The sequence below is a fragment of the Hippoglossus hippoglossus genome, chromosome 4, assembly GCF_009819705.1.
Source record: "Hippoglossus hippoglossus isolate fHipHip1 chromosome 4, fHipHip1.pri, whole genome shotgun sequence".
Classification (NCBI taxonomy): Eukaryota; Metazoa; Chordata; class Actinopteri; order Pleuronectiformes; family Pleuronectidae; genus Hippoglossus; species Hippoglossus hippoglossus.
This window is the reverse complement of record NC_047154.1, coordinates 23072136-23098465: the sequence shown is the minus strand read 5'-3', so window position 1 is coordinate 23098465 and position 26330 is coordinate 23072136. Positions and strand designations below refer to the sequence as shown.

At 42.9% G+C, this 26330-nt stretch overlaps 1 protein-coding gene across 12 annotated transcripts in view; it reads right to left on the bottom strand.

Moving 5' to 3' along the window:
* Positions 1–26330, bottom strand: part of lrrc7 (leucine rich repeat containing 7) — a 106768-nt gene that overhangs the window by 68682 nt on the left and 11756 nt on the right. For 9 of the 12 annotated variants that reach the window (XR_004613670.1, XM_034583377.1, XM_034583374.1 and 6 more), the window contains exon 1: positions 3744–4265. Coding sequence is in view for 10 of the 12 variants with exons in the window: in XM_034583377.1 (XP_034439268.1) it covers positions 3744–3768 (25 nt within the window). In the remaining 2 variants the exon portion in view is untranslated. Of the gene's footprint in view, positions 1–3743; positions 4266–23058; positions 23337–26330 lie in introns of those variants that run through there. The other 3 variants (XM_034583378.1, XM_034583385.1, XM_034583376.1) reach the window with 2 other exon arrangements.

The following is a 26330-nucleotide window of genomic DNA, read 5'->3' as shown; positions in this document are numbered from 1 at the left end:
TCCATCCCTCTATCTCTCCATCCATCTATCTCTCCATCCCTCTATCTCTCCATCCATCTATCCATCTATCCCTCCATCCATCTATCTCTCCATCCATCTATCTCTCCATCCCTCTATCTCTCCATCCCTCTATCTCTGCATCCATCTATCCCTCTATCCATCTATCCTATTTACAAACATGTAGAATTGAAACATTTGAGGTTTTTACGTGGTAAATAGTTGACAGCAATAATTTATTAGTTTGAGCTCTAATATGAAAGTAATGATGTCATTTATTTCCATCTTCCTTTTCCCCCGTCTATAATAATCTGTCCCTGCACAGGATGTCATCTTCCTGCAAACTCTGACTCACTCTACTGAATAGAAAATATTATATCCTTTTCAATGACCCTCAAAGGCGAAAAACTGGCCCCGTGAAATCTCAATAAAGATCAATATCTCCCACCGTATCTCGTGTTCCTGTTACACCGCACCGGTCCACACTTTGAGATCCCAGCCAAAACAATTATGTCACCCTCGAGAGAACAATGTGCATGACGCAACCATGGCAACACTGTCACCGAGACCGGAGGAGGGACACGACGGACGCTCCCGCATGGATTTGTACTCGCAGCGAAGAAGAAGAAGAAAAAAACAATTTAAATCACATTAAAGCAGTTGAATGAACAAAATGGACGAGATAAATGTATCCGCTGAGAGGATCATGAAGCCAGTGTGAACCTAAAGCACAGAACGTGCCGTGACGAAGAGGATAATGTTTCCGTCTGATCCTCCCTCCTCCCTCCTCGAGTCTCTGATCTTCCTGAGAATGGTCCTTACATTGATTTGTTTTGAGAACATTTACAATATGTGTATTTTATGCTCAAATGTCAGCACTTTAACTCATACAACATCGAAAATATGACAAAAAGTCACTCAAAACTATAATATCCATAACCAATTTATGTGCTGATGATTAACTTGAGTCATTTAAACTCTGATAACAGTGAAAACTCATCCTCAAAAATGTCCCAGAGCTCAAACAGATGTTTCTGTTCCTTTCACTTTTTCCGACAAAGCCATAAAATGACAGTCACAGCATCTGCAAACATCATCATCATCCTCGATAACATCTCAATTCATTTGCCTCCTCGTAACACACACTGCAGATGTACTGGTATCTCTGCCCCTCTTCCCTCAGTGGGTCTCTTTCCCTTGGCCCGTCACCATGACGATGGGAGCCAGTTCCATGGATACAGTCACTAGGCAACCAGCAGCATCAACAGCAGCAGCAGCAGCAGCAGCAGCAGCAGCAGCGTCCTGTCAGGGCTGTAGTGGAGCCTGAGCCAACCTTCCTCATCTATGCGAGTTTGTTCTTTGAAGAGGAGCAATGTTAATGCATTTATCGTGTTTTGGATCTGAAGCCTCTTACATTACACGCAACACTGCGGCTGCTTAATTTAGACTGACAGCACGGCGCTCACATTACTCAGTGCGTCTGTGGTGAGAGGAAAATGGAGAAATATGAGGGTAAAAAGAAAAACAGACGATGACAGGACTGTTTGCTTAAAGAATATTTAGGTGTAAATCTGTTTGCCTGCGTCTCTGCTGAAAGGGAGCCGCCAGACAAATGAATTACCAACAGTTCAGCAATGAATAGTTGTGAATTCCTCCATTAAAACTCCACATCCCAGTTGTCTTCATCTTCAGTTCATCTGCTGATTATTTTAATGCAAATAAAATGTCACAAATATACTGAAAAATTACAGTAAAAGTTCCCCAAAAGCCAACAAATCACTCATCTACAGTTTACTACATAAAATGGCCACGAAATCAGCAAATTATCACATTTTAGAAGCTGAAATTAGAGCGTTTTTGTCTGAAAATAACAAATGGATAATCAAATAATCATTGCAGATTAATTTTTTTCCAATCAACCAACCAATTAATGGACAAACCAAACTGCTAACAGCTACAACAGCTTTCTAAAGAGACTTATCCAAAAAGTACCCAACTACAAGTTCAAATCCTACCCAAGGTAAAAGCAGCTTATTTGTTATTTTATAAGCAAAACGTACCCAAAAATCAAAGGTTGACGTATTCGCCAAATGACAAATTCATACTATAGGAAACATATATAATAACATTATTATAACAGAGACACTAATGTGTGAGATGTTGTAGTTGGTCTATGTGGAGCTGATTTTAAAGATTGGAGCATTTTAATCGCCATAAACTGTGTCGTTATAATGTTTCAATCAGCTGGACGATTATTTTTACACTTGAGTAAAATTGTGAAAAAGAACTAAATTTCTCAAACTAAAAACGGCTAATCTGCAAAATAACAACTGGAACCACAGCAGTTAACAAATGGATCAAATGGATCATAAAATGGAAATACTGAAGTAAAACACAAGTAGCTCAGAAAGTACTTGAGCAAATATACCTGGTTATACAGGTAAGACACCACTGCCATTGTCTTTACCAGGTAATTCAACAGTTTTTCTAATGGTGGTGGAAAGCTCCGTCTCTACAGACACTACAATCTCCATGAAGTGAGACTGCCATATCTGTAAGACCACAAAAGACAAGATGGTAGAGGACACATCTTCAAAATGAGACAGGTCCTTCTACAGTTACATGTATTCTGTATAAGCGAGGACTTCTGAGACCAAAGAAAGGCCAACACTGAAGTCACATAATGGCCTGTTAGCTAAATGATACAACATAAGGCTATTTGCGAGGACTGCAGAGCGCGGCTGAAAGGGAAAATGTATTAATAGAACCCATCTTAGCAGCAACACGCACTGAGAGGCTTTGAAATACGTTGCATTGAAGATTGTAATTAAATATTCCCTTTGATTAGAAGAAGCCCTTTTATGCACTGTGCTTTATGGCGCTCTGCAAGCCAGGGAGATACAGCCTGAAACCCAGTGCACGCTCGGCGAGGGAGAGACTGGACATGCAATTACCGGCACATAACCCGAGAAAAATTATGATCCAGACAAAATAAAACAAAAAAGCAACACCAGATGGAGCCTGTAACGGCTGCAATAAACCATTTAGCCGGATGGTTAACGAGGCTTTTGTGGTTTGCAAGCCAGTAACAAGCGTGACAGACTGATATGGCTACATAATGGGCGAGATAGGCTAATAACTACAATGCCTCAGGCTGGTGGATTTAACAGGTGTGTGCGGGTGATAGTGTCTTGTATGGAGGCATGAAGCTATCATGGCACAACTGCTGGGGGCTAGATGTCAAAACAAGGGGGGGGGGGGTGTATGACGCTGCATCATATATCATGCACACACACACACACACACACACACACACACACACACACACACACACACACACACACGAGCCCCCCCTCCTCTCGTTTCCTGCAGTCACGGCTGTTTCATGAGCTCATCACAGAGCATGAGGGCCCGTGCAGGAGGTTGTATGAACGGATGATATAAGACACACAGAAGCTGCTGCTGCTCAGCAAAGATGCAAACAATGATGACATGACACGATATACTGGTCTGATACAAACCGTGGTCATGGGAAAATATGGGGAAATACAAGTCCTGTACCCGCATCTGAATGTAATTTAGAAGCATTTTAATGCACGTGGCAGCTGATTTAAAGGAGATTTTGGATATGAAAGTAGCATTTTGTGCAATGAGGTCACACAGGGTCCCGATGAGTTCCACAGTAATGAGTATTGATGGAGGGAGGCCCGTCGTTAACACAGACAGACACTGCAGCAGGTCCTTACGTTGCAAAGTGGAGTAGTTATCCATCTCTCAGGCTGCTGGTCGCTACCAGGAGGGTTTAAATCACTGTGGTGCCCCCCCCTGTGGACACGCTCGGTCTACCGGGATGCACCGGGCCGGTGTGACAGCAGGACAGGTACCCGCGCGACCAGCCGCAGCATCCTCACTCAGCAGCCGGAGGATGCGAGCGCATCTACCGCGGCAGCAGCGGGATTCGTGTCGGGATCATTCGGTGAGGGGTTTAAAATCCACGGAGCCTCCGTTACGCACAGACGCGTGCACGATTTGTCCGCCAGGTCTCCTCGGTGGGTTTCGTTACAAGACGCGCCGCTCCGCCTCCGTGCGTGAAGAAATCAGACATATAAAGCCAAGGATGCTGCAGCGGGAGTGAGGCGAGGTCAGTGTGCACGAAATCACGAAATCATGAAATCATCAGACACCGGAGGATCCGTGACCGACGGAGAGGAGCGGTGACCTTCTTCTTCTTCTTCTCCGTTACCGTAAAACCAGGCTGCAGGAAAAACACGTTCAGCAGAGGAGCGTCTCCTCCCATCCATCCAGAGAGAGAGAGTATGTGTGTGTGAGAGAGAGAGAGAGAAAGAGTGAGAGAGAGTATGTGTGAGTGAGAGAGAGTATGTGTGTGTGAAAGAGAGAGAGAGAGAGAGAGAGAGAGAGAGAGAGAGAGAGAGAAAGTGTGTGTGTGTGAGAGAGAGAGAGAGAGAGAGAAGGAGAGAGAGAAAGTGTGTGTGTGAGTGAGAGAGAGAGAAAGTGTGTGTGTGTGCGTGTGTGGTGTGTGTGTGAGAGAGAGAGAGAGAGAGAGAGAGAGAGGGAAAGGGAGAGAGAGTGTGTGTGTGAGAATGTGAGTGAGATAGAGAAAGTATGTGTGTGCGTGAGTGTGTGTAAGAGAAAGAGAGGGAGATGGATGAAGATGGAAAGAGGACAAGAGAGTTGGTGCGTTTGCACATCAATGTGAATGTGTTGTAAGCCTTGTACTTCCAGTTGAGTGAGGACACTCATTCACATAAATACATTCACCGGCTCTTACCCTAACCATAACCACCACAACTAGATGCCTAACCATAACCATAACCTAAAACGTCCTCATAAGTTCTAGGCCCAAAATGGTTTGTACAAAGAAATCTGGACAAGTAAACACACACACACACACACACACACACACACACACACACACACACACACACACACCTACTACTACTTCTTGCCAAATCCTCACCATAAAACATCAGCATTCAAGACTTCATCTTAAAATTGAGTCCCCATAATGTCAGTGTGTAGACAGATTCAAAGGCCCCACAACATGAGTCATATCTGGACCACAAACACACACACACACACACACACACACACACACACACACACACACACACAGCTACACTGCCTCCGTTCTTCCCTGCTGTGAGGAGAACATTTATTCTTTTATTCATACAGTGGTATGCTGGTTTGCCTCTGGATCCCCCGCCTCGCAGTGGCCCCAGATCCCAGGTGGTCAACTGTTTAAGCATTAAGATGGAAATTTTATGATTCCAGGGTTGTGTGGCAGTCAGCGATCCAGGAAGTACTGCACAGAAAGAGGGAGGAATGGATTCCACTGAAGATAACTCACTTCTGGATGCTAGTATCCTGAGTGGGAAGAGGCTGCTGGTCTCATTATTCAATCAGAACTGTGGGAGGAGCTGGTAAAATCAAATCAAGAACATTAAGTGTCTAATTTAACAAAAAAAACTTCTTAACAATCTTCTCATCGCATGACACCAGGCTGTATCATAGTAGTCAAGATTCTGACTAACGACTATTGAGAAATCCAAATTACATTCCGCTTTTACATTTGTGAAATATTGAAGACTATGACTGCGTAGTTGTGACTGAGCAGCCCTTTTTGTTTTTCGTGATGGACGTTATAAATGTTACGTGAGCAGCCGCACTCAGAGCTCCGAGCTTGGACGGAGGCAAATTACTGCTCTTAGTCGGTCGCCCACCGGGTGGCAGCTCACCCACAGGCAGCGTGAGGCCAACTAGATTCTCTTTGTTTCCTTTAATATCAGTCGATGAGGCAATAAATCAGCTGCACGGACAGGCCCCAGTTTGGTCAGTTTTGGCAACTAAGTGTGAAAAGGTACGGAATTGATTGTGAGCCGATCTTCATGTTAATCAACGACTAAAAGGTTTGTGTCCTCAGCTCAGAGGTCAAATCCGATGTTGCCAATACATCCATTCGCCTGAGCAATCCCAGAACACCAATACGGAACAATGGTGTAAAACTCCAGCGTCGGTCTAATGTTACATTTTCCTGCTTTCTACAGTATGTTAGCAAACAGGTGCTTATTTAAACATTGAGAAGTTAAAGAGCATGTTAGGTCCAACATTCACTGTCTTTTAGCTCTGTTGTTGGTCTCCACCAACTCCTGAGGGACATTTCTGACTCTAAAGCAGCTACATGCTCAGCTACCCAGATAGAATACAGATGTGGCCCACTTCAGGCGATAATGTGTAACTTCTGGCCGTTCTTGTGGCCCGAGCAAAATGGAGGTGAGCCCAAAGTGACCCACTTGTACATCAGCAAACGTGGCCGAAAATACCAAAACCTCCAGCGCTCTAGGTAAGGTGCCATTTGGACCTGAACCCAAAGTGTGGTAAATGGGGAATATGGCCCAAATAGCACAAAACAAAGCCGGGCCAACTTTGGCTCTTGAACTGCAGTATTTATATGGCTTACATGTGGCCCAGATCTGCCAAACAGGAGCGAACTACCCAGGTGCCATCGTTCTGTGTGGCAGTGTGGGCCAAATCTGGACCAACATTTTTTGGACAACGTATGTATATTCACCAGCTAAAGTCTCGGACTGTCGGCTGTTAGGTGCTGAGTAGGTGGTGCAGGGCGGCTTTTAGAGCTTTTTCCTCTGAAAAGCAGAACAGTAAAGTTTTGGGCTGCACTGGCAAAACATGCATTCTTCTACGGCTTCAAAAATCTTAGGGGGGAGAAGTGTGATAAACTGTTATTATTATAAAAGTGGTTGATAAAAATGGAAACAACCTCCAATGTGCTAATCATCAATTCACCGCCTTGACCACCTGGTGCCTTAAGGCCGCACAGCTTCCTGCTTCGGCTCTGATCGTTGCCACAGGGCGTAAAATCCTCAGAAGCAGAACAATCTACGATGGATTCAGTTTCCTGGAGACACTGGGTTTAGATTCAAGAAGCAGGAACATCAGGATAAATGTGTGTGAGGATGTTGACAGTGGTCACTGCTCCTTTATGACCACTGCTGAGGAGCCCTCGAGGAAAACGCTTAACGGATACAACTGCTTTACTGAAGCTGCTCCGTAGACAACACATCACACTGTGGTTACACTGAGAAGCTCTCAGATGTACATGCTACTGAGTGTGGAGCCATACGTTCCTGCTGAGGAGCATTTATTCTCAGCAGATCTACTCAAACAAAGGTCAAAAATAAGATACTACTAAATAATCCCAATAAAGTTAGTTATTGATTTCAGGCTGTGGAAATCAGGATCTTTCGATTGGTTCCCACTGTTCTTCCCAATTATCTGCCTTCATTGGACGCTACAATAGAAAGATAGAAGCCTTCTGAAAGGGAAATTCAAATTCAAAAAGACAATAAATCACAGTGCAGGAGAAGAACTATTCACGAAAAATTGTCGGTTCAGAAAAAACTTGCCTGATATGAGCGATGTATTTTATTTACAAATTCCCAAAGCAACACCATCATCCAACACATTTTCAGAGACGGTCAGTTTGAAATAAACGGGAATGTCAGGGTTAACGTCGGGGGGGGGTTTTCGACGACCGAAACAAAACATCACCCAAAACATTTCAGTCGACTCAGCTTTTGCTTCACCGCTGCTTTTCCCATAGGGTCCTCAGAAACGACTAATTCCCCTTGAACTCCTCTGAAAAGGTGAAGGTGGTGTGGTACAGTCACGGCTTGAACTGACCTCCGACAAAGAAACAAATCAGACAACGTTCAGCTCTACTTCCCTCAACTCTAACAAATGACATAATATCTTTCTGCCATCTGCGCCAGTTGGCAGTGCCAAAGCAAAGCTCCAGTTAATCCCCGGCGGTGGGAGCACTGGGATTCTCAGAGATTGACCGAGTTTAACAACAGTCTGTGAGAAAACAGGAAGCTGGCCAAACAGTCAGCCTGTCACTCATCAAATCTGCCTCTCTCTCCAGCTGGCTCCTTTAACCCTGCAGCTCATCAGGTCTGCAGAAGAAGAAAAACCTCAACTTCAACATTAGCTTTTCACTTCCAGAAATGAAACTTCCTGAAGAAAAATAAAGAAATAAAACCAAAAAAATAAAAAAGTAGAAGAAACTTTTCAAGCAAAACTCTTGAAGAACATCTGGGATTGTATCTGTTGCCTGGAAACAGCAGCAGCCTTGGGGCCTTTTAGAAAACTTTTTCAAAACCTGATATCCTGCAATGAAGTGGACTACTTTCAGAAACGATGACAGCATCAATGGAAACAAGTGGAACTTTTTCAAAGCTTTTGTGCAAATGTTGTGTGTCTGTTGTATCTTGTGTTTCTGAGTTCATTGTTCTATTGTGTAAAATGTTAAAGAACCCTTGAATACTTTTCATAAATTAGTTTCATTGTGTTTTCCTACATAAAGCTGTGCACCCGTGCACTCGGCCTTGGTTTGATTACAGAGGTGCGTTACATTGTTATTATAAAAGCAGTGAGCCACCAGAGGCCGGGCTTTACAAGTGATTTAAAATCAATATGAGAAGAGGTTCACTGTTTATGACCGATTACTGCTGGTGTTTTCTTTCTCTTTTTGCTGCTCCGTGTAATTTGCTGTATTTTACACGTTTATGACTTGAAGGCATAAAAGTAAACAGATTTCTGGATCCCGCATCCAAACCAAACTTGAATGGGCACTTCCCAGGCCCACGGCCCATCCCTCCAACGTTTGCGGGATTGGTTCTGCAGTTTTTGAGTAGTCCTGTTAATAAATAAACCAACAAACGAACTAGCATAACCGACTATGGCACAACTCTGCCAAGGGCCAACGGTACCCTTACATTCAATCAATGCACCAAAACACTCATAGATATAAGTTCCCTAAATATATCTGATTTTTATTCCCTGGGAAAACAGTGAAAATGATGAAAAAACACCTCGCAATGTTAAAGAAAGTGATTTGGATCCACCACGAAATTTAATGGATCCTCCCTCGACCCTCGATCCACATCCTTCCACCAACTTTTGTGGAAATCCATGGTGGGATGGATGAACCATTTCTCGGTTTGGGCAAAATAAAATAAGATGACCCTCACTCCTATGAATACTCTAATATAAACGCAATGACTACGAAAGATAAATTAACTAATGTAAAAAGAATGTATAAAATCCCATTCTCCTGTCAATCAACCATAATTTGGGAAATTATTATTATTTTCAGAGATTTAATAAAAAATGTTTGTGCTTAAAATAGAGAAACTGGAGACTCATGTTTCATTGGTGCCTTTTCTCAAGAAACTCACGTGAGAAGTTGTCAAACGAGGAGTGGTCTATTTTACACCCTGTGTAACACGTTGTGGGCCAAACTCACTTCATGAGCCAGCTTTTGCCCACAGGTCTGTTTTCAGGCAGCTCAGATTTATTTGATTTTGCCCACAGGTCCTATTTTGGGCAGTTCTGGTTTAGAAAGCTGAACTTGGATCTGCTATGAAACGTACGTCACACTACAATATATTTAGAGGTTTTTGAGGGTCAGGTTGTATCTCCTACATCAACACCTCGTACCTGTTCTGTGAGTTTAAGCCCAAAATATATCAGGATGCTCATAATATCTCAATAGTGCGAATCCCAGCTCTGCAACTGTGACACTCAGTAGAACTCAGACCTTCACCACGGCCCAACAGGCCCATTACATCCAATCAAGCTGCAGCACATTGCACAATCAAATATTCCTGACTTTTTTTCCACCAAGACCCATGAAACGCTCCATTTTAAAATTGAATTTAGAAATTCCTGGATCGGTTCTTTTATCCAAAATATAAAGAGGTTGGTTCTTGGCCAATGTCCCATCCTCCCACCACGTTTCATGGAAATCTGTTCAGCAGCTTTAGTGTAATCCTGCTGACAAACAAACGGACAGAGGTGATTAAATAACCTCCTCAGCAGCGGGGACAGTGGCAGCAGACATGTTTGTTAAAACCACAACGTCCAAAGCTTAAAGCATCTTTTTGGTAAATGCACAGGACCCCAGGCGTGTGTGTGTGTGTGTGTGTGTGTGTGTGTGTGTGTGTGTGTGTGTGTGTGTGTGTGTGTGTGTGTGTGTGTGTGTGTGTGTGTTTCTAACTGTCACTGTCAATGACGGTCATGGAAAGCACAGACAAGAATGTGTGTGTCTCAGGGGAGGATGGTTGTTGAGAGAATGGTGTCATTAAAACACACACACACACACACACACACACACACACACACACACACTAACACACACACACACACACACACACTATTGCATCCCACTGACACAATATGAGTATGAGTTGGTTCCCTGCAGGTACCAGGATGTCATGCGGTGAACTGACAGTCTGGTGCAGAGCCAACAAAAAAAACAAAAAGAGTTGTGTCATTAAATCACTGAAGCCTCAGTAGTTGCTTCCTGTGAGGATGTTCATGAAGTCAACGTTGCCAGGCAACAAATACAATTCCAGCCAGTCACAGGATCTTTAGCCAAAGTCACTTGGCAACAGAATTTTGCAGGGAGATGTAAAAAGACATAAATGAATAAATACATGAATAAATAAATGAAAAGGTTCAAAAGGCTCCAATGTTGTAGTGTCACTTTGGATTTTGAAGTGAAGCAGAAGTAATGGAGCCCATCTGAGTTCGAGTTGTTTCACCAGCAACACGTCGGAGAAATATTCAAAACCGAAGCTGGTATAGACGAATAAATCTGCCATGTGCCAAACTCAGCTACTTGACATGTGACTGCAGACGAGTGAAGACATGTCATGAGAAGTTTACATGGATAAAACATGTCAAAATCGTTCAAAATCAGACAATAAACTGAGGTCGATCATTGTATCCAACACTGTTATGATATAACAAACCAAAGCACACAAGAGCAACGCAAAACAATGCACAGCACAAGCTATGGTTGAGTAAATGGGCAGAATTGAATATTAAATATCAATGTGTATAAGGTTTCATCCAGAGATGCACACATGAACAGGAAGATGGTGCATGAACGATTTCTATAATTCATGGAGCCATGAATAAGTGATACGAGATCACAGAGACACTAACTCAACTCCAATCACAGAAGTGAGGGGCAGGGCCACACACACACACACACACACACACACACACACACACACACACACACACACACACAGACACACACACTCACACACACACACACACTGCAACGGCTTCCTCCAGCCTGATCATCTCTGAGTGCAAAGCACCTAAAGAAAAAGGAGAAATTCGAATTTCCTTGAACGCAGCACATCATCAAGTACCAATATAAAACGTGTCTTGTGTCTGTGTAACTGAATTCACTCTTTGTCTCCGACTCGTTTTACTGCAACACTTCAGCTCCACTGACTTTTTATTCAAACCTGAAACTAAAAGATGCCACAGAGAGTTTGGATATGAACTCATACGACAGCACAGACTCTGAGGAATCAAAAAATAAAAGACGCAATTTTTACTCACTTTTGTTTCCCATTTGCGGAAAGGAAACTAAACTGAACAGTATTAATAAAGAACATTTTTGTGAGGAAACACCAAAATTATGACAAACTCCATAGCCTGATGTTGGGCCATGGTTTTGTGTGAAACCACACTTCGGCCTACATGTGCCATCAAAGCCGGAAGCAGCATGTCCCTCCAGGACTCCGTCTCCCAGGGGCCATTAAAAACCAGAGCAAGGAACTCAATGTCCCAGAGGGCATCAACTTCACACAGAGGGGTGGAAACCCCCTCCAGGGACACAGGTCTCAACTCCCATTGGTCACTCTGGACCCCATGACCTGTGAGGTCACCGGGCCAATATAAGCTAAGTTCTCCAGCTTCTGGATCTCTCTCTCTCGATCTCTCTCTTTCTAAACTCCCTCAACGGGGAGAAGGCTGTCGAGCCTCTCTTGCTACACTCCCTCAGAGGAGGGAAGGCTGTGGAGCCTCTTCTCCAGCTCACATCTTCTCTTCCCATCCAACTCTTCGAGAGGAGCACAAAGGTGCAGCTTCCAGCTCATCTCACCAAGGAAACCTCCTCGCCCTCCAAGCTCTACCAACGTCCTAGCAGCGACTCGATGTCCTGCTTGCAAACTTCAGCCAACAACTGAGCTACACCGCTCAACCGAAACCAGCAAGACGACACAAAACTGCGAACTGCACAGCAACTTCCTTTTTCCCCTTTCCACGGACTGGTAACACAACTGGGCTTAATAATTATACTAGGCTAAGCAAGACTGTTTATTCGATTCTGTGTGAGGTTTATAAGCTTGATTTGTGGTGTTGTGATATTTTGGGTACAAGTTATTGAGAAAGTAATGTTAGTCTGTTATGCTCTTCACAGTCTTTCGTTGCATCCAATCTAGTAACTTTCTCTAATTTGGCACAGACACAGACACACGCATAACTCTTCACCTCATTATCTCTACAGGTCGTAAACATTCCAATAGGTGGGGGAAGGGTGTTGTCTCTTTGGCCAGCGACCATCTTGAAAGCACGCTGACTCACACAGACACACACACATGTATACACACATACCTATCTTTGTTTAGCAATTATACCGTTAGTAATTTGTGTTTTTATACTTTATTATATTCATAATAAATGTTTTTCTTTCACAAATGTTTTCTTATTAATGTTGCATAAGTGAATTTCGCCAACCTCTACACTGTCAAGAACCCCATATCTTTCAACTTAGCTAACTATCTATATGGTAATTTTGGTTATAGTTATTAATTTAATTGTTAATCAGAGTTCCAAATTTGTAGTTAGAACCTTAATCAATGAGACTTAATCAATAAATTGGCTATCTTTTCCCTTCCTTTGAAGGGTGGTGCCCGAGGTAACTTTAATCAATTAAAGTTATTATTTAATATTAATAATAAAATATTAATATTTAATATTTTATTTTGATAACCAAATTTATTGAATGCCGAAAGGCACACCATTTTATGGTATCACGTTTGATGCATTATGGCACAACACTGACAAGTTAACATTAGTAAATTTGTTTTGTTTTAGGAGCCGTTGGTGAGTGTGAGCACCATAATGCTCCTTTAATGTGTTTAAATGCCTCAGGCGAGCATCAGTTTTAACAATATGCAGTGAACATCTTCAGAAGCCGACATATCACTGCTGTTCTCCACGGTGGGAAAAAAAACATTTCTTTTGTCAGAAATGTCCTTTGAGGAATAACATCTAAAAAAAAAAGTCCCTAAATTTAGCAGCAAAGTCTGAAACAGCAGATCTGTAGTTTCACATCCCGCTGCAGGTGTAAAACGCCTGATTTAAAAAAAAAACATCTAGTCACATTTAAAATGGCTTCATACAGGATCAACATAGATATTTTAGATATTGAATAATGTGACAGTGATTATTGTCCTCAGCAAGTGTGAAGCTGCAATGATCCAAGAATACAACAACAATTGATCGGAGTAGACGAGAGCAGAACAGTGGGCAGCGTTGTCCCACAGTCTTCTTCCTGCCAGTACGAAATGTCCATCGTTGCTATGGAAACACAGTTTCATGAATCACTGTGTTTCATTTTTTTCCTGTGGGTTATGAAGCCGTACTCGCGCACGGTGCCCACTGCTGTCTGCGTTGTAAGCCTTCAGATCCGTGAGGTATTAGGTGTGGAGTTGGAGTGTGCTCCCGCTGGGACGACTAATTGGCTGCACGGTCGGTTGGCTGGCCGAGCTGCGGGCTGAGCGGCCGGCGTGAGGAGAAAATACGCAGGATTACCTGTTAGGTAGGAGCCGGTGTTTAGACGACACGTTAAGCTCAAACTGTGCACGGCAGTGATGCTGTGTGCTGGGAACAGAGTGGGACGGGAAAGCAGCTCCAGCTCATGTAGGACCTGACAGGACTTGTACCACAGACTGTGGGTTTTTGTAGAAGTGGCCCCACGCTAAAGGAGGGTCGGGCCAAATTCAGGTCCGTTTTACTTCTCCTGATGATCGCGGGGGCGTTGAGGTGGATCTAAACAGATTATCTGGCCAAATGATCCTGTAGTGTGAGAAGTTTACAGGCATGTTTTTTTTCCTTCATCATATTTTCAGTGGAAAACATTAGAGAAAGAAGAGCATCTAAACGGGCAGTCAATGTTTTATTTTACTCCGAAGTTACATCTGAACACGCAAGTTTTTTCCGGTTCCCAAGTCTCTGGAATCTCAAATCAGAAATTGTACGTGAGACGTGTGTGTTCCTGCATCTCGACTGCATCGTCTTGTGCGTTCTCCCGATTTAAACGATTGTAGATCAGGTACATCTGTCATTAGGTTCTCCCACTATTTGAAACTCAGATTTGAAACTCCTCTTGTGTGCAGCGGGCGTGAGGCTGGAGGCTGACAGGACTGACGATGTGTCAGAGGGACACAAATCATCAAGTTCATGTTCATGAGCCAAAGTGACGACTTTGCATTGATGCTATTTTAAGATGTAACCTGCCAAGCAACCAGAAACTGTTTTCTTCCACTACACTTCCTGGTTTCTCCCTTTAACGTCCTCTCACTCTGCCTCTTTCCGAACATGACAGCTCATTCGGCCGCCATACTGCATTAGGCCGTATATGGCGTCTTGTGAATGGGTGTTGCTAGGCAACTGGAGTGCAGTAAAGTGTGACAACATGGTTCTTGTGTTTAGGATTATTAAGAATTAAGAGTTTTAAGCCTCGGAGCTGCAAAGGCTGATTACTGGTGAGAAGATGTGTCATTTTCAATAAGACACAGTTTATATTTTGGCAGAAAACAGAAAAACTCACCGTCAGTGTTTCTCATCAGCAAAGCACCTTGATGTGCTGTGGTGTTGCATCGTTGTGTCTCAATCTCAATATATGACAGTCACACTTTGCAAATGCATTAGGATGATTTGTACTTTTATCATATATGTGATTTATTCTTATTTTCAATCACACTATAATATAATCTCGAGGTGATATACCAACCAAGATAAAACAGGTGGTTTTATGGTTGTAGCTGATCAGTGTGTTTCTGTGTGTTCTCTGTTTTAAAAGAGTCCGTTCTAAATATAAAGCTGTGTGGTTAAAAACCTTAAAGTTTCAATTACTGACATAACGAATAATCATAAATATACCAAAGTATTTTAAACAAGTCACCCTGTTTAATGTTAACTTTAATACTTACATAAATACAGACTAATGTAGGTGGAATCAAAGCTGAAGGACGGTGCTCGATCTCTCCAGATTTGCAATTTGGACACGTGATATGTTCGATATTAATAAAGTTTGAATAAACAGGCGACCGGCATTCATCAAGAAAAGTGATAATATCCATCACGACAACAGCGCTTTAAAAACGGCTGATTCTCCAGGTCGGGGTTCTGCGTACCGAGTCGAGCTTCACTGAACTTTGAATAAACAGGTGAACATCTCTTTCTGTGCAGCAGCAGCTTCAGGGTTCGTGGATTGAGCTTCAACCAGAATAACCACAGGCCAAACAAACAGGCAGCCACTGCACTGGTGGATTATAAATGTCGTGGTCAAAGGTCAATATACTTGTCTTGTCATCCTTCTCTCTCTCGCTCTCTCTGTCTCTCTCTCTGATCCTCAGTTTCCTGCCTCGTTCGCCTCAGTTCTGTCTCCTCTGATTTTTGTTCACTTTCCTTTCACTCATCTCTCTCTGTGCGTCGGGTAAACGCAGCAGAAAGCGAGGCGAGCTGTGATGTCGGCGTGATGTCAGCCCCTCCACTCCCCTCGCTCCTCCTCCGTGTGTGTTCAACATCCACCATCTGCATGAGGAAGTCGTAGATGAGTGGATGGACGAATGGTGGAATTTCTGGATCTCTCTCTCTCACTTTACCTCACACATTCTGCCTCTCACTTCCATGCCTCCTCTCTTTCTCACTTGCGTCAGCACTTCTGCCTGCTGATGAATATATGAATGAGATTAAAACAGACACACACACACACACACACAAATACACACACTCGGGCACGTAGCATTCACCACACGAGACATAAACATTTTATCATTTCAGGGATGTGTGTGGTTATCTCAGCTGGTTTTATTAATTTAGAGTGAAATGAAATTGATGATGTTTACTCTGCATGGGAGAAACTTTAAATGAAAGCAGAGCACAGTGAAGAAATCGGCTTCCAGTCAAGAGACGGGATGTGTGAGTTCTCTGCTTTAAATCAACCCACAACAAGTAAATATTGGATCTTAACAAGCAGCTTATTTTTCCTCAAGCAAGGATCCATCTCTGTTTACACTAATCGCTGTATATAACGCACACACACACACACAGGTTAAAGTGTAGTTGTGTGTTTCTCAGACCCAGAAGGTATAATTGGCCCTTAACTCCAGGACCCAGAGGGATGGATGAAGGATTAGAGATCAAGCCGGAAGGACGGGTGGAGGGAACAGATGCAAGATCCTGGAGAAGCTCTAAGAAACCAATCTATGGGAAAAGATAGCAGAGAAAACAGATGTAGAGAGAAAGACAGATGCTGCGAGGCTGAGACATACGAGTCGCTCTCAACCTTAAAGTTTTGCCCTCCCTCTTCCCTTCCCCTCTTTCTGTTTCTATCTCTCTCTCTCTCTCTCTCCCTCCTCACTTGACTGTAGGCTCCCTGTTGCTATGGAGACCGCTCCTGCCATTGCCGAGGAAGAAAGCGATACCTGAGGAGAGCGAACGAAAGACGGCACAGGAGCCGATGCAGAGATGAAGATGAATAGAGAAGAAACAGATCGATACACTTCTATCTACATTCCTGACCATCACAGTATGTATTCAATTCAAAAAATACCTCAATTGTCCGTCCAGGGACAATCTGAGGCGAGCGAGTCTGCAAACTACAGCTCACAATTTGATAATGCAACTTATTGATATTGTGCAGAAGTGCATTTGTCAAGGTAAACTGACCGTCTCTTGTTTGGCTTCTGTTCACTGCCTCTTGGAATTCAATCATTCATTACATGCAGGTGATATAAAGAGAGGCGTCCTTGGTGGCAGAAGCTTAAAGCAATGATAGATATGTGAAAATGTTGTTTCACGCCACTGTGACTCAGAAATAAGAATATGAGTGATTATGCTTCGACTAAGCACATAATCACATTATCTTTGGAGAACGGCAACAATGGTAACTCCTTTCCCGCATCCTTAATCAAATTATAACCACATGTGTAGGATTCATCAATGCTTTCCACTCTACACATCTCACTTCCATTTACAATACCTAAGAAATTGCAATTTTACACAAACTCGGGCCAACCTGTCATTATGTAGCGTTCACAGTCAATATTCACACATCCCAGTTTTCTGACTCGTGATTTTCAAACCTCTGAAGAAGCAGGGAACGGTGCGGAACCCGCTCAGAGAGAGAACCCGCTCAGCGATCAGCTCGGCCCCCCCCCCCCCCTCTCTTTGCATGGCTCATTTCTCTCAGCTCAGACTCAAGCAAATGTCTCTCCGGGTCAATGGAGAAAACAATGCTATGGTTTCAACAGCGTTATTTACTCTCCTGCACATCAAGCAAGACTTCTGCAAACAGTATGTTGAGAGTAGAGCAGTGTGATACGACCCAAATCTCAAATTCAGATCATTTCATATACGGATAATAAATATATTGTGATGTAGAACATTTTTCAGTGAATCTAAAATAACCACAGGCAGAAGTATGTTGCTATGACAGACATTATTTACTTCACATCTTTGTGAAACTTTGCCATTCTGTCTTTTCCAACGTTTTCCAGACATTATGTTATGAGCTCTCGATCATATACTTTTGTGACTCATCCGAAGACTCTTGATACTGTTTTACGTGACTTGATTTTCAAAGGTTTAGTGGTGTTTGAGTCTGTTGTGCATGGGGAACCGTCTGTTGGATGATTTGCAAAGTTCAGATTCTGGTCTGTGTCAGACCTGTGATAGAACAGTGAGGCTGGAAAGCACTATTCCACAGACGAGCCCTGTGCCAGACCTCAAAAGAAACATCACAGGATGCAGAACGTTTCAACCAAAAGGTTCTGGATCAGGAGGAAAGACTCCAACTGGGCCCCCGAGATGTTCGGGACACATACCCAGGTCCGAGCAGCCTGTGGTGGGCCTGCCTGAGCAGAGGGTGTCTTGTGATTAAAAGGCCGAATCACCCGATGATGCTGAGGCACATAACTGATGATGTGTCCCTAACATCCTCGAGTGGTCGGCAACTCATCAGTGTCCAACTCGTGTGGAAGACTTTGAAACGTAGAAAGAATATTCGCCATCTTGTCCTGTGTTCAAATGAAAATACCGAAACCGAATCCATGCGATAGACGTAGCCCCTACAAGTCCCCCTGTTCAGAACTACATTCACGTTCACTCTCCTCCATGTAGATTTGTGTTGCCTGCTTGCATCTGTAACATGTGGAAGAGCGGAAAGAGTCTAGAAGCGATATTCTGCACAACAAAATAAACAATCGAGCATAAACATGTTATATATCGTGATATCAGATCATTCAGCCCCCATGTGACGTCCAGAGAAGCAGGTTCCAGCCTCAAACTGTGTAGTTCATCCAGTCCGTCTACAACCCGTGTGTCAATCATGAATCATTCCCAAGTTCTTTCACATCTCTGCTGCAGATTGAGGGGGATTTGCAAAATTCTTCCGTGACAGCTTGATTGACAACAGACGTCTCTGTCTCGGAATTAAAAACCCCAAATTGCTTTGTTAAGTGGATTAAAATGGGGTTTTTCTCATTCGGATGTCCCTGTAATGTGGCCCCAGGAGTGAATCACACAGGAGCCGTGCACAAAAGCCATTTACTGCGTTCAGTTCTGCTCGGGCTGAAGCTTCGGTCCCGCGGGATTCATTTGCAATTACTACCAACTACTATGGATTTGCCCAACTGTTCGCTGCCGCTCCGCCGTCCTCCTCTGTGAGCAACTAAATGCAAATCACAAAAGAGTTGTTACAGCGAACGCCACTCACAGAGGAACTATTTAAAGACTCCTCTCCAAAAATACTAACTTTACAATCACACCCCTGCACCCCCCGCGCACTGCTTCACAAATCTCAAAATAGCAAGTTTCATATTATTGTTTTAAAAAACGTGTGCAGGAGAATCTCAGCCACCCAGAGAACATTCCACCCTTTGTATTGTGTTAATTACAGCTCAGCCATGTCGGTGAGTCCCCCCCCCCCCCCACTGGGTCTGTGGGGGGGGCTGAGAACAACATTGCTCCCATGAGACGAGGCGGTTGTACGCTTGTGTATTTTACTTTTTTGTGGCAACATAAACAAAAACCGGCACTGTGGCCAATTATATCATAGCCTGCAGATACAGCTGATTCCGCCCGGCTGGTTGGAATACACTGATATCAGTGAGCAAAGTTTACTTTGGCACCTTTAATTACTCTCCTCTGCCCAGGGTCTGTGCAAACTTAACTTTACGTTCTGCTGCATTTGATGCAAACAATTGAAATCACGTGAGAGGTTTCCTAACTCTAACTTACGGTTTTAGATGTAGCAGTAGCCAGGGCTAAGATGAGGTATCATTTGATTTTTTTGTCCTAATAGAAAACGGCACAGGGGCCTCAACGGTGCCAGGACTGATACTTTTTTCTTTTAAAAAGTTTTAAATATACATAACTTGAACATTCAAATGTAAAAAAGGTGCAGAACTCTTTAAAATGTTACACACGAAAACCCATAATAAATTAAACCTAATACATCTACAATAATTTAACCCTAAATAACAGTTTCAGTGCTTCATACAGTAAAATACTCCAGCTCCGAACTCCGCCAACCCTGCCAGCTGACGACACGCGGTCATGCACACACAGAGCATCCCTCTGATTTCTAATGTACCCAGTAACCACTCTAATCTCCATGTGTAAATACAGAGCTAGAGCCAGGAGGTGGTGGTGAAATATGAAGACACGGAGGCAGGGGACACAGTTACAGCCAACTGAAAATTGAAAATTAAGCCTAGCAACTCCTCTCACCTTCCATTTATGCTGCATCTCCCTCTGCAAATATCAATTTGGTTGAATGCAGTGTCACGATTTCTTGATTAAAAAAGGTTTAATCTCGACGCTCGTGCGCATCGTCTCCAGAGAGAGCGTGGGATGAGATACGGTGAACACAGCTCTTTGCATCGGCCTCTGTTTGGGCATGATGTTAGCAAACCTGGCAACGCAGCACTGACGTCATAATGACATCTGACTCCATTAAATAAACAAAAATGTTCAGTTTTACGTCTAAAGTAACAAATAAATGTATTTTCCAAAACACTTTCTATGAACTACTTCTTTAATGTGATGATCTTTCACATTACATGAGGCGTCAGACAGAGAATCTAAATTGTAAATAACGAGGTTGAAAGAAAAAGGTAATAAAGAGAATAATGTACGATGTGAAGAAACGCTGGACTGTTTGTGACCTCGTTCAACTTTTTCAGAACAAAATGTACATTTCTCCAGAGAGTTTATGTTTCTTGGAGGTTCAAGATTTCTTCTTTATCTTCCATCTCTTATAATTGCCTCGACCAAAACCCACGTGGGAGCTGACGTGGCCGGAGAAGAGTGGATCCACTGATTGTGTGACTCCACGGCTCGCTGCAGCTCCGTAGACGGGTCTGAGATGCCACCTAGTGATTCTGATAGGACCACCCCACGCAAACGGCTCCCTCCTTTTCCCTGACTCAGCGAACGAGGATACGGGGACGAGTAGGACCGGTCTCCATGGCAACAGCAGATAGACAGAGAGAGAGCGAGAGAGAGAGACGTGAAGAGAGAGGGAATACAATGAGGCTGCTACACTTACATTCGACAGGCACATACACAACCACACAAAAATACAGGAAATAAACACACAAAGGTTTGTGTAGCTAGGCTTGATAGAACTTTGTATTGACTTCCATTTATTGTCCAAAACCGTATCCCTGATCTTAACCGTGATCTTAACCATAACTAAACTAAACCACAACTTACATCATACCACTAACTTCAGAGATGACGTTTTGACGGGTACACACACACACACACACACACACACACACACACACACACACTAATGAAAGCACACTGTACGTGTCCAGCGATGTTGAATTCAAAGTTGAAAATTTATTCCAGTTACAAAACTTCGAGAACGTATCTTAACTTCTGTTTAATCTCAGTCTTCGACCTTTGAGCGCAGTTTTTTTTATTTATTGTGATTTTGTTCATTTCGTTTTTTTACATATCTCTGTTTCTCAAAGCAGAATCCAGTTAATGAACCTTTTACTTTTCCATGTACACAAAAACGCATCTCATTTCCTTTAGGCCAATTGTGTCAATAAACTACATCGAGCACAGTCTGAGACAATCCCACAGGACAATACTCCACATTTTATAGATCTATAAAAGTGACTGTTTCGAGTCCACATCTCTCAGTGATTATACAAAATTATGATAATTACAGTAAGTGTGAATTTGCTGCCTATATTGAATGAAATGCCGAGTTTCCATTAGAAGTGAATGAGCGGGGAAGGAAGGTGATTTCAGACGAAACCAGAAACTACAAAGTCATTGACTTTAAAGTTGCTCACGCTGCCTCATCGCTCTGCACATCAGTGAACTGAGCGTTATGGGATGTATTTATCCAAGCAGCGGTCAACACATATTTTTTACCTCGGGCACAACAGTGTTCAGGGTCCATCGGCTTCCTGAAAGTGCTCCTCTGTCTCCTCGAGTGCAGTTTGAGCCTCACACCAGCAGCTCCTCACGCTGTCTCACGGACACTGAAGTGGGTCAGACAGCGGTCATGGTGCAGCTGTAACTCCTGCACCAACAAAAACTCTCCACGTCCTCGCCTGCTCCTCAGTATGCGCCACACATTTCCACTTCTCCTGCTTCACTTCAGCAGAATCAGCAGCAGATCATTATCGCGTGATGCTGACTCCGGGTTTTTTAGCAGAGAATTCTTTTAGAAACTCTAATTTGCATGATCGCATTTGATGTGAAAATGTTGTAGGTGTCGCCTTGAATTCACTTTGGAAGAATGTCCCACTTCCTGTCATTTACTCGTGTTGTTGCTGATGTGTAAAGACCTTTGAACTCTGTATATTCGTTCCATTAATTAATTACTAATATAAGTGAGGTGGAAATACAAATTGGTGATAGGCAAACATAGCCACAATATCACACTGCAGTAAATCACCTCGCTTACAAGACAAATACATTCACAGACTAATAATAAAGCCAAGGGCTGGATTAATGAAATCCCTGCATGTGTCTGTACAACAAAACAAACGAGAGAATAAACGACAAAGATAGGTTGATTAGAAACGTATTGGCGATGTGTCAACAACAAACTGGGAGGAAATACGTTCATGAACGTAAGCGTAACCGAGAACCCACAAATCTGAAATTAATATACGGGGAGGGGGGGACATATTAACTGTCAAATAGATAAGAATAACTTTTGTATTGCATTTTTTCAAATGAATGTTAATGTCAGAAAAACTAGATGCCAAAGGAAAAATGCGATCACAAAAAGACGTTAAATGTTTCATCGCACAGAAAAGAAATTTAGAAGAATAAGTTTGAGTAGAAAGTGGAAAATTTAATCAGTTAAAATCTTCCTCATATCAGGAAAAAACTAAACACTACGAGAGAACAACCTCAAATCCCTGGAGGAAGTTTAAAGTTGATGAGAAACGTGTCGATGACCTTTAAACAACAAACGTTACCGTTGTTAGGAGACGGGGTCGAACCTCCATTGAACTGAATGTCAAGAAGCATCTCTCTGCAGAGCTTCGCATCTAAATGCAGTGCGAGTGCAGACGAGCCTCGGATGAGATGAAGCTTGTTCCTTCACCTCTGACCTTTTCGAAAACTGGACTTGACATTTTATTCTGCACACGACTGTTTTTTTTCACTTTTCATGTGTCCGAGTGCAACACTTCCTCCCATTTCATCCTCTTTCCTCTGCATCTAATATTAATGTCAAACTGCCCTTGTTTACATTATCATCTTCGACCCTAACTCACACACTTCCTCCTCCTCCATCCTCCCTCTCCTCCTCATCTCTCCTCCTCCATCCTCCCTCTCCTCCTCAGAGAAGCTGCTGATGGCGACTAACCCCGTCTCCTCGTTTCCTACCTGTGCTGTGGGCCAATGAGGATTCAGATGCCGGTGTAGGAGGCGGTGGTCCTGCGGTCAGTCGCCCTGGAGATCAGTGATTGGTGGAGCTTATATCCCCGGGGCACGGCCTGTGGTTGGTCAGGTTCATCTCTCCTTGGAACCCCCCGCCCACTGGGCCCTTTGCAAGGCCTTATGGGTAATACCACGCTCTGCTGAACATGTTCCTGCCTGGTTTGTTGTTCGTCAGCAGCAGTTGTCTTGTTGGAACCGTTTTACTTCGTCGTCATATAGAGTTCCTGTGTGAGCAGACAGAAAAAGAGGTTTCTTAGTGAATGGATGGTTTAGGAGACATTTTCCGACATGAACTTTGAAAAATGTCCAGAAAACTTCAGACATTTTCCGGAGGTTGTCTCACATATAAAGATCGCAGGAGGAGACTGTCCAGAACATTCAGGTGAGAGGCGACGTACAATAGGCAGGACGCTGCCAAAGTCATGTGTTTGAAGCTCTGAGACATTTCACCATCATTGTGTCATTCAGAGTTGAAAGACACACACAAAGATTCGTCAGCCTCTTGCCACCACTTCTTCATTTGGAGATATTTGTATTCCTTTTGGTATTTTTCCAGTTTTGTGTTTTACTCGGTGACCGGCAGCAAAAGTTCCACAAAACCTTAAATCTAATATTTCTGTAATATCAGTGGATGGAAATGTGGAATTTAAATTTCCTCTGACAAAAGTTTCTTTAAATTTAGTTACAAAAACTGTCACAGCATCTGAAAATGTTTATTGCAATTATCTTTAATGACTACAACACAACTACAGTAATTATTCATAATAATATTAACTCTATAAATATAATATTTTTTTATTTGAATACAGGTAGATCTCACTTTTGTTATCATGGTATAAATGCATAGATTTTCATTCTTAATATTCACTCTGACCACCAGCGTACTCTTCATGCTGATAACTACATTAAGTTACTTATATCTACAAACATAAATAAAACCTTTGTGCTGAGACTAAACCCTTTTCCCTTGTCACCTACAATAAAATCTGCCTGTCTCTGTTTTCTTTTAACACAATTGAGCTAAAATGTGCATAAAACCTCAGTGTAACGATGCTTTGTCACATCAGTGTGACAACAAAGTGACTGTTATGTCTCGACGACAGCAGCTTTCAGTAAAGAGTGAAACGACGGGTTATAAATACTGACGACTTCCTGCTCCTGTGATTCCTTTCATCAGTGCTCAGCCTGGAACACAGAGTTGTATCTCTGACAGTGATCCCTGCAAATCAAAGGCTTTGTCCATTTGAAATCAATCTGAAGAAACTATAATAAATACAATCGATGTCAACTCCACCCATTAGTGGACGACCACTCCCAGTTTGAATAACTGAATAATCACAACAGTGTTTTCTGCTATTTGTTGCCATTTATATTTTCCAATATCAAAAGTTCATGGTGACAATTATTTTTACACACAACCTGTACATGTCATCATCTCTTACAGAAGAAAAGATATATATAAAGGTGGGAAGAGGGGGGGACTGGGATCAAACCGCCGACCTTCTGGTTAGCGGACGACCCGCTCGCTAAGTAAGAACCAACAATGGGACAAACAGTGGCAGCCACCTGCATGTGTTAGTTTGTCCAACTAATCTAAATGACATCCAATAATGTGGCGGGGATGCTCGTCACCATGGCGACGCATGGTGAGTCATTGTGAGGTTCGTTACGGAGACAAAGGCCTGTGTCGAATTTCTGATTATGATTAGAGACAGTGTTAGCCTAGATACCAGCGCTCGTACACAGACGTAATAGTGTATATAAATATACACTATTATATAGAGGCAGCATATTCTCTGCTTAATCTGAAGAGAACCTTATAGCCGCTCCTCTCCGCTGTATAATTCCAGGCTTGTCAGTCATTCTTACCATTTCGACATAAAGCAGCTCGCCGGTATAGAATTGCATCGTGTATAATCTCTCCCTTTCGTGGTTTCTCTGGGGGGTTTTGTCATTATTTGTCGTTGCATTGTGTTGTTGCTGTAGAAGGTTGTGGTCCGTGAGCTTTAAACTTCCAACTAAAACTTTTAAACTCATGCTGGAGACACTTAGGATGATAAAGCATTAAATCCTAATCCCTGGAAATCTCTCACACGTGACTGTAGGCACTGTGTAGGAAAACATAAACGCCTTGTTGATGAACTACAGGAGCAAATAACCACGTGTGAGAAAAGAACATTGTTTTTCTAATTTATTTATACATTAATTCTTGAATTTTAGGGAATTTTTCACCACTTGGGGGCAGTGGAAACTATTTGTGATTACACTGATATGTCAGCTTTTAAGTGAAAAAGGAGAAAGTTGCTGGCAAACGGTTTCTTATCCACAGAATGACATGTAAATCCAATATGCGCTCTCTTTTCGCTCTGATTTGGGTCTCCACCACCTCGTTTGTGACAGATCTGGCTCTGTAGGAGATTAATGCTCCACTCTGTTTGCTATCGAGTCGCTAACTGTGTCTGTCTTCCATTTAGTGCTGAACAGTTTGTATAGAGGCGAGTTTTACCTCCTTCCTCTGCCTCTGTTTGTTAGTTAGCAAGATTCGGGAAAAACGAAACGGAAGGAACCAAAAACATTTTGCGGTTCTGCACTTTCTTTTACATTGTGGGATAGGGCGTTATTTAAAGGTTTGAATTCTCTGTGAATTTTGTGTGAATCTTGATGGAAAAAGTTGTAATGTTTAGGGGTTCGGTATCAATAAAAATCTGGATCAAGCAGATTTAAATGTGGTTTCATAGGGTTATATTTTTTCAGCCACTGTATGTTATTGAATAGAGCTTTAGGACCTAAGTGGCACCGACGTGCAGCTGAGAAACGTAACATGAGGCTCTGCAATTCGAGTTAGAGCTTTTGAGCTGAACACAACACTTTGGAACGGTGACTAAAATGAAACGGGATGTGCAGCGTCACAATGAGAAGAAACTATCTCATCAAACTGTGATTCCTAGAGATACTGGACGGGCTACAAGCCTTTAAAGGGGAATGTTTCCCCCGTTCACGAGGTTAAATCAAAGACGGCATCTTGAACAATCTCTGCGGTTTCCCTCACAATCAATAAATAATTATTTGTGTATCTCTCCTCATGGACCGAAGAGTGAAGCAGATCACGTGACAGTCAGTGAACAGAAGGAAATGGTCCTCGCCTCAGTTCCTCTCTCCGTCCATTCTGAGCGCTGCCTCTCCCCCCCGCCCGCCCACAGGCTGCTTCACCCTGTTCT